Here is a 12354-nt window from a genome sequence, read left to right on the forward strand (position 1 = left end):
CCTCGGCGGCGGGTCCGGGGCAGGAGCGGAGCGGGGCGAGGTTCATCCCGCATCGGGATTGCTGCCGCCAGGGCTCGGGGCTCGTCCTGCCTCGGAGCCGGTGGGCAGGAATAAAGCCTGGGGCTGGGGGACACTCGCCCAGGGGAACGGGTGCAGCCCCGCGGGAGGGGAGGTGCCCGCGGGAGGGGAAACGCTGCTCCTCACTGGCCTCTTTGCCCCGGCAGCTCAGCGGCCCCGTCCCGAACGATGGAGAACTACCACGTCCTGGAAATGATCGGCGAAGGGTCCTTTGGGCGCGTGTACAAGGGGCGCCGGAAGCACAGCGCCCAGGTGAGGGGAGAGGGTTGGGGCTCTCCTGTGTGTGGCCGGGGCTGATTTCTGGTGCCTCTTGGGTTCTAAGGCTCTGCCAGGATTTTGGGACTCAGCATTTATTCGGCTTTCTGCTGACGTTCCTGACCCGCTCCGGCTGGCACTAAGCCATCTGGATTCAAGGGACATCAGGAGCGACCTCAAGACCTCAAAGCAGAGCCAGTACTAAATTCAGATCCTTTGAAACTCCCAAGACAAACACCCTGGTGTCTGACTATTACTAGGATGAATGTGTTTTCCTCTTATCAAGTTAACCCTCCTTCTGCTTCAATTTGTACTCCCCATGTCGTCCTCCCACGTGCTTTAGTGCCCTCACCATCATAGGTCTCTCTGGTGTACCCATTCCAGCCTATTGATGTCTTTCTGGGCCAAAAACCTGGCCACAATATTCCCAGCATGGTGCACAAGATTAGAAATAAAGGTCAGTAATCACTTTGCTGCAGTTCCTGCCTGTTGAAACAGGGTGCTGCTAGTGTTCCTCATTTCCAGGGCACACTGCTGGCTCATGTCACGCCTGCTGTTCAGCAGTATCCCCGTGTTTCTGAAGTCCTGGTTTTATCTGTGTTCACTGATTACATTTCTTTGCTTTAAATGGCAGTGTGAAGAGAAGTGTGAGCACCAGTATTGATATGCAAGGGCCTGGGGAGAGCCCTAGGTCCAAGGGGCCAAGTGAAAAAACGTCTTAGTGTTCTTTTGTCTGTTTTCAGCTGGAAAGTCCAGTCTGAGTCCTGTTTGGGTTACAAGCAGCCTTTTCCAGGGTGGGTCTGACCAGGAGCCTGGTCTGATCCCAGCTTTTCCTGCTCTGAAAGGTGGTGGCTTTGAAGTTCATCCCCAAGGTGGGGCGGTCTGAGAAAGAGCTGAAGAACCTCCAGCGGGAAATTGAGATTGTGAGAGGCCTCCATCACCCCAACATCATCCAGATGCTTGACAGCTTTGAGACTGCTAAGGAGGTGAAGTGAGCTACTCCAGGCAAAGGCTTCTGCTTGACTGGGGCAGGGGAACAAGGGCTGTCCCCTGCTGTTGTAGGGACATCTTTCTCAGGAGATGCTGGTGATTTCATCCCAGTGTTTTTCAGAGCCCTTTAGTGTGTGCCCTGTGGGGAGTTAACACCTGAGTGGGCTGCATTGTGTCATATGCAGAGGTGAAGGAGCTGACCACACCAAGGGCTGTGTGATGCAGGAAGAGTAGTTTGAGATCACAGGATGAGGGTGACTCTTCACTCATCAGTCTCTTCAGAGACTGGCTTTTCACTGATTTAAACTCCCATGGATAGAATATGATAAGAGAGGATTGAAGACTGCTCCATGGTACGTGGGAACATGAAATAAAGTCATTGGACAGCAGATTTAAAACAAACTCAAGGGAGTGATTCTATCCACTGGGCTTGGAAGTACCATTCTGTGCTTGTCCTGTCCTTCCCTCTTCACTTGTTTCTGCTGGCTGTCTGAGATATGGACAGCTACGAGACTTCTGCCAAGTGCCGGGTACTTGCTGCAGTGTAGCCATGGGAGCTCTCTTCCATTCCAAGTCCCACCTAAGCTGTTGGACTTTGCATGATAACACCCCAACACCTCCCTCAGATTTCTTACCCTGCTCTGTCCTGGTCCCCAGGGCCTGATCTCACCATGCTGCTCTTCCCTCCAGGTGGTGGTAGTGACTGACTACGCTGAGGGAGAGCTCTTCCAGATCCTGGAGGATGATGGGAGTTTGCCTGAGGACCAGGTCTTTATCATGACAGTGGCCATGCAGTGTTTGCATCAGGCTGGAGAAAACAGGACTTGTGTGCCTGCAGGCAGAGTGTTTCTGCTGTGAGCCAGGAGATGTCAGGAGGGTGAGGGTGTCTCTGGGGCTTTACCTGGCAGACCTTCTGAAAAGTATGGAGAGGGGACTAGGTTGGCATTGTGAGACAGTGGGATCCTGCAGAGACCTTAGTTTTTCTGTTCCCTTTACAAGGGCCACAGCACCAGACTGCTGCCTTGGCTATTGGCCTACTCCAAGAAGCTTCTGGCTCACAGCTGGGGTTGGTCCCTGCCCCAAACAGGACAAAAGTAGAAGTAGTGTGGGAGCCAGGCCATAAAGGACCTGGCCCCCGTGGTTGTGCCAGTGGATGGCACCATGTGACACAGGGTGAGGCTTCTGTGTCTCTGGCAGGTGCAGACCATAGCTGCCCAGCTCATCTCTGCTCTCTATTACCTGCACTCTCACCGCATCCTGCACCGTGATGTGAAACCCCAGAACATCCTGCTGGGCAAAGATGGTGTTGTCAAGCTCTGTGACTTTGGGTGAGTGCTGGGGGCCAGCTTGAGCAGGACATTTCCTGGATGCTGTAGAGGAGGAGTGGGAGAGTGCAAAAGGAGGCCTGGATTCTGTGCATATTTAGAGGTTAAGCAGAGACAGGCGATTTTGTCCTCAAGGGAGTAAGTATTAGTAAACTCGTAGGGAACTCCCTGGGAGCTGCAACAGATGTTTCAGCCTGAACTTGTGATCTGTGCTTTGCTCTGAGCAGGTTTGCCCGTGCCATGAGCATCCACACCATGGTGCTGACATCCATCAAGGGCACCCCGCTATACATGTCCCCTGAGCTGGTAGAAGAACGGCCATATGACCACACAGCAGACCTGTGGTCTGTGGGCTGCATCCTGTACGAGCTGTTTGTGGGCACTCCTCCTTTCTACACCAACAGCATCTTCCATCTTGTCAGCCTCATCATCAAGGACCCCGTCAAATGGCCCATGACCATGAGCCCAGTGTTCAAGGTAAGGGCCAAGGCCCTGTCTGCAAGGTGAGATCTGTTAATGCAGTTTTGGCCTCACCTGCTGCCCTGGTGTGTCACTCTTAGCTTTTATGTCCCCTAACAGGGACTTCAGAACACAGAAAAGCAGTGAGAGCTGGATTTCCTGGAAGGGGAATCCTTATCACTGTTACCAAATGTCTGCTGTCCATAAGCTGGAAACTGGGTCCAACAGCAGAGGAATGATTTATTGAGTTGCAAAGGGAAATGTCTTCCCATCTGCCCTAAGCACTAGAGCTACTCCTTTCCCAGAGCTAGGCAGGAAAAGCAGGTCTCCTGGGTGCCCTCACTGGGGGGGACTGTTGTGTACACGATGCTCACTGGTGAGTGCTGGAACATGTGTTAGTGATCCTGCTGCTCTGCTGCTCTGCAGAGCTTCCTTCAGGGACTACTAATGAAGGACCCCCACCAGCGCCTGTCATGGCCAGAGCTGCTTTCTCACCCCTTCATTGCTGGACGGGTTACTGGTGAGTACTTACTACTTTTCCAAAACTGTCCAGGTCTGTTTCCTTCTACTGCTGTCTGGAGACTGGGAGGACCTCCCTGCCCAGCTATTTTTACTATCCTGGTCTATACCTCTCTCCTCTCAGCTTTTTCCAAGCACTGATTCCTAACTCCTGCTCCTGGTCTTGCTCTGGGTCCCTTAGGATTCCCCTGGGATCTCAAGAGAGATCACTCTCTCTGTGTCCCAAGGGAGAGCTGCTGCTGAAGTTCTCCTCTTGCCTCCCCAGTGATTGATGACACTGAAGAGTATGGGATTTCAAACCCCTTCACCACCAAGCTGTCCCCAGAGCTGCTGGCCCTGAAGGAAAAACAAATCCATAACATGGCCCCCAGGAGCACCCAGTCCAGGATCCTGAGAAAGGTCCAGCAGAAGATGGTTGAAGAGACACAAAAAAAGGTGGAGAAAAGTGTGGGGTCCCCCTGGCTATGTCTCACAGTCAAGGCAAAAGAGGGGCACTGAAGTGGGCCCTGGGGGAAAACACATAAGTACATGGGTCAGGCTGGGGTGTCAGCAACACACAAGGCAGGATGTGGGGTGCTCATGGTGGTGGAGTCTAGGGGACTCATCTGGCTGAGTAATCCTGCCCTGATCAAACATCTCTGCCATCACCAGGGGCACCTGAAGGGAGATGATGCATCTATGAAGGAATCTGTCAATGGACATCCCACAGATAGACCCAGAGCAGCATCACGGAAGGCAGCCCCTGAGGAGAGGGAGCCATCGTCTGCCTCTAAAGAGAAGAATCCATGTCTCCTGCAAGGGGAGAGCAGCACAGCAGAGTGGGAGTTTGAGGAGTCTCCTCCCAACCCAGGGTGAGGGAGGCAGAAGCTGGAGCAGGAGAAAGAGGGAAAGGTCTTTCACTGACTCTACTGTTTCCTTGACCAGGCAGCACAGCTTCTCTCGAGACTATGCATGGGAATTTCCTGGAACAGGTTCCCCTCCACAGCCTGGTGCTGGCAGGGCAGAGCCCTGGGGCAGGCACAGCATTGAGGCTGTGGACCTGGAGAGTGAGGTAAGATGGTGTCTTGAGTGAGGACAGTGGGGCCCAGTCACCAGGGCTGTAAAGAGACCCTGGGACTGGCAGTGTCTGTGGCAACAGTCCTCTCTCCTCTGTGGCTAGGAGCTGGAGAGTGATGAGGAGTGGCAGCATCTAATTGAGGACACTGATCCCTCAGCCATGCAGCTGAGCGTGCCTCTGAGCCTCCTGAGGGACCCGGCCTTCCAGCACCGTGTCCAGGACCGCCTGGCAGACTCTGCTCAGCAGGTAAGTGATGGCTGGCCCAGATAACTATGACTGGAGACTTGGATGCTGCCTTCTTCATCAGGATTAAGTTGGAAACATATGGAGAGTCCTCAGTCCAGCCACCAAAAAGATCCTCTGCTTCTCCAGGAATTGGAGCTGTCTTGTGCAGTTGGCTTGCCATCTGCTCTTCTGCTGTCCCCTGCCTGAATGGGTTGAAGCTCCATGGCTGGTGGAGACACCAAAACTGCTGCTCATTTTAAGCTCTTCTGGCTTCTCTGTGTCCAGGTGCTGAAAGGAATGCTGGAGGGAGCCTCCCATCTTCGTTCTGTGCTTCGTGTTATGGGGAACCTCCTGTCTACCCAGTGTGATGCTGAGCTGCTGGACCACTTCTGCCAAAAGCTGAATGTGCCTCTGTCCTTACTGTGTCTAGCCAAGCAGATCCTGGAAAGTGGTGTCACCAAGCAGGTGGGTGTAGAACCACAGAGAAATATGGGCACTGCAGAGTGCTAGTGCTGAGGAAGCCATGGTGTCCTGCCCTTGAGAAGGGGGAGGTTCTGGTAGGGAAGGATCCTGTCGTAGTGGTGTGGGGATGGCCAGCGGACAATCTCCATTTGTGTTTTTCTTCTGGATTCTGCAGCAGCCCTGGTGTATCGCTGTGCTGACAGACCTCCTCATGGTGACCAAAGTTTATTTCAGCAGTGAATGTAGCCTGAAGCAGAGTGGGCAAAAGGACAGGTAGGGACAACATTCTGTTCCTTGAGGTCTCATGTAACCACTTTGGGGACTCAGCAGTAGGTGGAAGGGTGGTGTTCATACTCTGCAGCTGGAGTTGTCTCTGTGGGTCTAAGTGCTTCATGCCATATTGCAGTGCTCACAGAGGAGCACTTTCCTTGAATGGGACTTATTAAAGGAAAGGCACAGTTGACAGGTCCAGTTGTGCTGTCTGCTGACAGCAGTTCATAGTGTTTGTGCTGCCTGCTCCATTAGCCAGGGCCATGTGGACCTGTCCTCACAGCAAGGGGCCATGTTTCTCTGCACTCATCTGCCCCTGCTTCCCCCGCAGCCTGCAGGCTGTTCAGGAGAGTGCTGACTGCTTCCTGGCCCTGCTGCCGGAGCTGCTGGCTGTGCCAGTCAACAGTGAGATGAGACTCTGCCAGCAAAGCCTCCTGGTAAGGGTGCCCCCATCTCCCTTCTCCACACCCTCTGCCCCCAGGGACAGAAGCTATGGGGTTGTCTGTGTATGTTGGGGAACATAGCCTGAGGATCCTGCTCCTAACTATGGGGTCTGATATCTTCTTGTCAGGGCAGGCTGTCTCTCCCATTGGAGTTTTTGCAGGGAATTGCACACAAAAAAGAAGGTCTCTGAGGGGGTACCTTTTCTGGCCTTACCATTCTGGTGTGACTTTACTAGCTGAGCAGATGGCAGCCCCTTGTATACACCCTGGCACAAAAAGTGTCACTTCACCAGACATGTCCCTGGCTCTGCTGCCGAAAGGATTGTGCTAGATGGACACAGTGGGTTCTCAGCATTGGAGTATGATTCACATGTGGCTTGGGCAGGAGATGTGTAAAGGTTTGCATTTGGTATCTTTCAGCCTTTGTTTTCAAGCTGCATGTTTTAGCGCCAGAGTGAGCAAGAGCAGAAATAGCTGTTGGGCATGCTCTGCCAGACTGTAATATAGGTGAGGAGGGACACATGCCTCCATGTGTACCCCTCACTTTGGCAGCATGCAGCCAGATGTGTGTCCCATACAGTAACCTGGCTGGAGCAGACATTTGGAGGTCCCTGATGGTCAAGCAAGAGTCCTTCTCCCATCTCTGCTGTCCTCCCACAGCTTCCTCCTGTGCTGTCCTTCTCTTCTCTCTCAAACTTAGTCTTTGATGACAACTCAGCTAGTAATGACAGCCCCTGTGTCTTCCCTAGTGCTTCACCCAGCTCTGTGAGAGCCTGGATATGACAGACCCCTCTATCTCTGCACACTTTTATACCAAGCTGCAAGAAGAGAGTCAGCCCCTGCTGAACAGACTCCTTCAGGGATCCATCTCAGAGCAGCCTGCTCTTCAAGGTAGCAGGGGTAGCAGCTTGCCACCTCTTCCTGGGATTTCTTCTTCCTGCCCTTGGGGTCTATCAGACCACTGATGACCATTGTAATGCTGTTGGCCAGAAGAGGTGCTGAAACTTATCTGTCCAGACCCCTACTAACTTGGGTTCTCCTCCCTCAATCCCAACTCTCATCCTCCCCATGTCACAAGCCTGACTTTTTCTCTCTTGCCATCCAACCCCATCCTGTGGCTCCTCAGCACCTTTAGCACAATAACTCCCAAGCTCTGTCCCTGTGCAGGTGCAGCAGTGGAGGGCAAGTCAGCCCATGACCAGAGCCCATGTGTGGCAAACCTCTTCCTGGCTGCATTGGCTGCTGCATGCAGCATCCCCGTGGAGAGAAATGGCTGTTGGGAAGCCAAGCAGCAGGTCAGACCAGCAATCTGGACAGGGTGAAGAGGTGTGGTCTCCACAGGGGCAGCAGCCCTTTGCAGGAGAATATCTTTCTTGACAGTAGAGTGGGGGGATCCTCTAGCTTTATTGGCTGCAGGGCTCATATTTGTGGGCTGCACCTCCTCAGCCAAACAGCTTAGGAATGTAAGGATTCTTGAATCAATTAAGAGAGTCAAACTTAGGATCTGAACTGTGAGATGGGCTGAATAAAGAACTAGGTGATGCATGGAAACCATGAGGAATTCTTTTATTACAGTGATATGAACTGTAGGAACTCTGAAATTGAAGGGGCAATAAGAGAGAAAACAATTACAGGTTTACATTTGATTCTGAGTCAACAAGGAGGGAAGCAGAGGAGGAATCTTACTTTGCTCATCTCAACTCTGGAACTTTGCATCAAAAGCATGCTAGGTCACAGCAGATAGGCATCCCTTAGTAGACACAGGCAAGATGTAGGAAGCAGATGCTTTCTTTCATTAAACTGTTACTAGCATTGCACTCCTGTAGTCTTTGCAGTGCTTCAGGTGCCCAGAGTGCAAAACAGGCTGATTTCTGCAGGTTGCTCGTGCAGTAGCTGAAAAGCTTATGGAGGGAGAGAGCCAGCAGCTTGCAAGACTTTTGGGGAGACTGGAGCACCCAGGCTGTTCCTTGAAAATCCTGAAGGTAATGGCCCCATCCTTTTATCTGGCTCTGCCCAGAGGTGCCTGGGCCTTTGCTCTGGAATTAGGAGCATGGGGAAGAGGGAACTGTGGGTTTAGCCCTCAATGACTCCCATCTACCTAGTGTCAATTGTTGAATAAATGAGCTCATGGGAGCCATGGGGTGGAACCTGTCTACAGGGCCTGGTAGGCATCTCTCCCCTCTGCCTTGCAGATCCTCTATGCTGGCTGTCATGCCTGCCCAAACCTGTGCCAGCATCTGGGAAAGAGCCAACCACTGTGGGGTTCCCTCGTGCAGCTCTTGAATGGTGAGGTAGGACTGACCACAGCCCTGGTGGTGGGGTAGGAGTGTGAGCAGCAGGACACATTCCTTTGAGCGCAGGTCAGATGAATCTGTGTCAGAGGAGGAGTTTAGGGGAGCTCAATCTGAAGAGTGCAGTTCTCCTCTGAGAGCCAGAAACACCTCCATCTCCCCTGCTGTGACTCTTGCTCCTTTGGTAGGTCCCTGTGGTGGAGGTGACCCAGGAGGCAGCCTGTGAAGCCTCTCTGTACCTGCTAGCCCTGCTTACCCTGCAGCTTCAGGCATCCCCTCCCAGGTAAGCACACACTTTCACTCGTGAGTGGGAGAGGAACGTGCTCTGCCCTGAACAGCCCTCTGTTCTGCACACTGTCCAAAGCTGGGAACCTGGTCCCACTGATCCCTCCAATCCACACATACCAGCAGAATGCTGGGCAGTGTGGGTGGGTGCTGGGGATATGGTGAAGATGACCCAGTGCAGACAAGGAGGTGCTGTGAATCAGGGCTCCTCCTGAAATGTCCCAACCTTGTGGGTATTTGGATGCTGCTGTTCTGCATGATGTAGAGCTGTGGGAACACAGTGCTTCTCTCCTGGTCCCTGCATTTCAGGCGTGAGGAGGTAGTTACCGTGGCTGTGGATCTCATCACCCAGTCTCCTGTTGTGTCCCTTGTGGTAAGCCACCCCCCGCACCAGAGCCACTACTGAGACCCCTGCATCCCGTTTGGGCCTTACTGTTCCTCACTCAGGGTGGGATGAAGCTGAGGGATGAAGGGTCAATAGTGACTGAGCAGATAGAAAGTCCCAAAGGTGCTGAACTCTCCTTGTCCCACAGAGTGCTGCAGCATTTCTCCTGGCACAGCTCAGTCAGCATGGGGTGGCTTTGGAGCTCAAGAGAGAAAAGATCCTACCAGTGATAACAAATGCATTGACAACACCTGCTGAGGTATGGGATGGGGACAGAGAAGCTGGGGATCCATGCATACCCCACTTGTGGAGGTATGCAAAGATGGGCTCAGAAGGGTGCAGATGTGATGCTGCTGCCCTCAAGCCCACTACCCAGCTCTAGACTGTCTCCCACTCTCTTACAGCTGCAGCTTCCCCTGCCAATGGGTGTTGGTCTCTACGATGGTTTCTTTTTCCTCCTGCTGAAACTCCTTGAACAGGTACCAATCTGGCCATCTTCTTTGCTTGGTCCCTGCCAAAAGGTGTGGTGGCAAAAAGGCCTGAATGCAGATTGGTAATGGGGCTGAGAGAGCTGTGCAGTTTTAGCTGAGCTGTGCAACCCCATGAAAGTCACCTTATGTCCCTGCAGGGCTGATGGGAGAGTGGTGGGCAGGGAGGGGGGATCCCTGGGCACACTGGAGTGAAGGAGGGCAGAGATTCCTTGGGACTGACACTATTGAAAGGTGCAGCAGGACCCCTGGCCCATACTGTCTAGCCCTGACCTTCACAGGACCATGGGACTGGCAGAGCCATGTATCAGAACCCTGGAGGACCATGAAGGCCTCTGACATCTGACTCTCTGCCTCTAGGAGGATGTGGTCTTGGAGCAGGGCTTTGCTTCCTCAGAGCTATGGAGCCTGGTCTGGCATTGTGTTGCTGTGGTGCTTCATGTGGGCACCAACAGAGCAGCGCTGGAGGGAGACCCACCCCCAGGTGCTGGTCACCCCATGGCAGAGCCAGATTGGAACCTCCTCTCCCCTCAAGGTAGGAGCTGCAGGACAGCAGGGCATCTGCCCTGGGCCCTGCTTCACATCCTGCCCTCAGACTTGCCCATGTCTGTCCCTGTCCACATCTGTTTCTTGAGGTCAGAGGACTCAGGTGGTTTATCCTGAGCATTGAAGTGTCTTCTGGGGAGAGAGGGCTGGGCTGGCCCATGCTGTGCCCAGTTGGCAGCAGCTCAGCTGAGGTAACTGTGGAGGAACAAAAAAGGGTGTCTGTGCTGAGGAGAATGTCTACTCTGGCAGATGTGACCACCTGAGTGGAGATTTTCTGGTTTTGGGCAGGGAATCACAGAATCCACCCTGGAGCAGCCTTGAGGTAGCACAGACAGAAGTGAAGGGACTTTACATCCTTCTCTAGCTTTGCCCTTCTACCTGCTGTTTCCCCTGCAGGAACCCTGTTATTCCTCAGCCTGGCCCTCAGGGTCTTCACTCGTGAGTCCCACCAGTGTCTGCCTCAGCTCACCCAGTCCCATGGTATCCTTATGGTGACACTGAAGAGACTGCTGTCCCCTGGCTTCTTGGCATGCCTGGCACAGATGTGAGTTGTGGCAAGGGCTGAATTGGGCAGAACTCAGCTGCTGAATGGGGCATGGACATGAGCACACCAAGGGCTGAGAAGTTCTGACCTGGCACTTGCAGAGTCTCTCCTTAGTGCCTGGCATGGGGAATGCCCTTTGCACCTTTCCGTGAGGTTTTTCTGATCACCTCTGTATTAAGCCCTCTCTCTTTCACAAATTCAGGCAAGCAGAAAAGGATAGGGATCCTGAGGTTGTCCCAGATGTGGTCATCCAGGTCTGCCAGCTCCTCTCTTTCCCTTTTGCCATGGATGTGGATAAAGACACCTTAGCACTGATCATGGAGGCTGTGAGAGATACTCAGATCCCTGCCCAGCTGCTGCAGGTACTCTCTTGGCCCTGTGTTCCTCCTTCCCCCCATACTGTGGTGACCCCTCCCTACATTGCAGTCCCCAATGCATGACACCATTTCACATCATGCCAGCAGTTCCTGCCCACAGAAGGATGTAATTTGGGTGCTATGCAGCCCTTGGAGAAGGTTGACTGGCTGCTAAGCTTGCTCTGACCTGCTGTCTGCCTTCAGCTGCTGCTTGGCTTGGCTTGGCTCACGAGTGAGTGCAGTGCACTCAGCAGTGCCGTCTGTCCTTTTTCCTTAGGTCTGTGCTCACCACCTGCCCTTCTCGTTCACCGAGCTCCCCATGGGCCTCTTGTGCCAATTTGTGGTGTCTGATACACAGATCATAGACCAAGTGATGAAGGAAGCTGCTGCCTCAGAGCACATTGTTGCCTTCTTGAAGTCTGTCTTGTTCTCAGACAATGTTATACTCACAAGTGACCTCCTGTCTCTCTTGACCCATGTGGCTCGGGCCTGTTCAGAGCACCTGCCCTTTCTCCAGAGGATCCTGAGGGACTCACAAGTGGCTGACCAACCACTGACCTACCTGCTCAGCCACAAGCAACACCTGATACGGGCCAGAACCTGCAACTTGCTGGGCAACCTGCTCCGCCACAGTTCTTCCCCCCTGCTGCAGAGCCAGCCCGGTTGGCTGGAGAAGCTGCTGGAGTGCCTGTCGGACCCGGAGAGCTGCGTGCGCAGGGCAGCCACCTTTGCAGTGGGCAACGCCGCCTGCCACGCGTCTTGCCCGGCGGGGCCCCTGGGCAGGGCCGTGCCCATGCTGACCCGGCTGCTGGGGGACATGCAGGCCCAGACGTGCTGCAACGCGGCCCTGGCCCTGAGCAACCTGGGCGAGCGTGGGGCGGAGCTGCGGGATCTGCTGATCCAGAACCGGGCCCCCGACGTCCTGCTGCAGGTGACCTGCCAGGACCTGCGGAAGACCGTGCGGGAGGGAGCCCTCGAGGCACTGCGAGCCCTCAGCCAGCACCCTGGGATCCAGCAGGTACTGCACGGGGACCTCGGCTCCTTTGGGGGACCTGATGCAGTTGTGGGGACAAGGGTCATGCTGGTGGGTGACTCCTGTCCCTCTCTTGGCTGTGCAGGTCCTGCTGTCCCTCAAAGCCACCGAGAGGCTGGCCGCGCTGGCCGGTGTCAGTCCCCTGTCGCCTTCTGCCCGGCACTGCGAGCTGCTCCTCCGCCGCCTCACAGCTGTGCCCGGCTGCCCGGGCCCCAGCCAGCTGTCGCCGCGTACCGGCGCAGGGCGGTGACTCCCGGGCATCCCGGGACTCCACCGACGCTTCCTTAGCCCTCCTCAGACTCCAGCCCGACCTTCCTTGGAACCCGCGTTGTCCACCTGAGGG

The 12354-nt window shown here is 54.3% G+C and overlaps 1 protein-coding gene across 1 annotated transcript; it reads left to right on the plus strand.

Annotated features, from left to right (window-relative positions):
• Window positions 1-12: 12 nt before the first annotated feature.
• Window positions 13-12353, plus strand: STK36 (serine/threonine kinase 36). Its single transcript, XM_058840279.1, has 27 exons — window positions 13-100; window positions 225-330; window positions 1179-1319; window positions 2014-2091; window positions 2521-2651; window positions 2876-3125; window positions 3534-3627; window positions 3892-4061; window positions 4278-4477; window positions 4551-4677; window positions 4786-4929; window positions 5194-5373; window positions 5546-5643; window positions 5972-6077; window positions 6833-6974; window positions 7251-7378; window positions 7961-8065; window positions 8276-8374; window positions 8563-8657; window positions 8969-9032; window positions 9193-9303; window positions 9449-9523; window positions 9893-10067; window positions 10475-10622; window positions 10825-10984; window positions 11256-11996; window positions 12097-12353. Exons 2-27 carry the CDS (start codon window positions 247-249, stop codon window positions 12259-12261), a joined length of 4011 nt encoding a protein of 1336 aa, XP_058696262.1. The 5' UTR covers window positions 13-100; window positions 225-246; the 3' UTR covers window positions 12262-12353.
• Window position 12354: the final 1 nt, after the last annotated feature.

This window comes from Poecile atricapillus, chromosome 5, assembly GCF_030490865.1.
Source record: "Poecile atricapillus isolate bPoeAtr1 chromosome 5, bPoeAtr1.hap1, whole genome shotgun sequence".
Classification (NCBI taxonomy): domain Eukaryota; kingdom Metazoa; phylum Chordata; class Aves; order Passeriformes; family Paridae; genus Poecile; species Poecile atricapillus.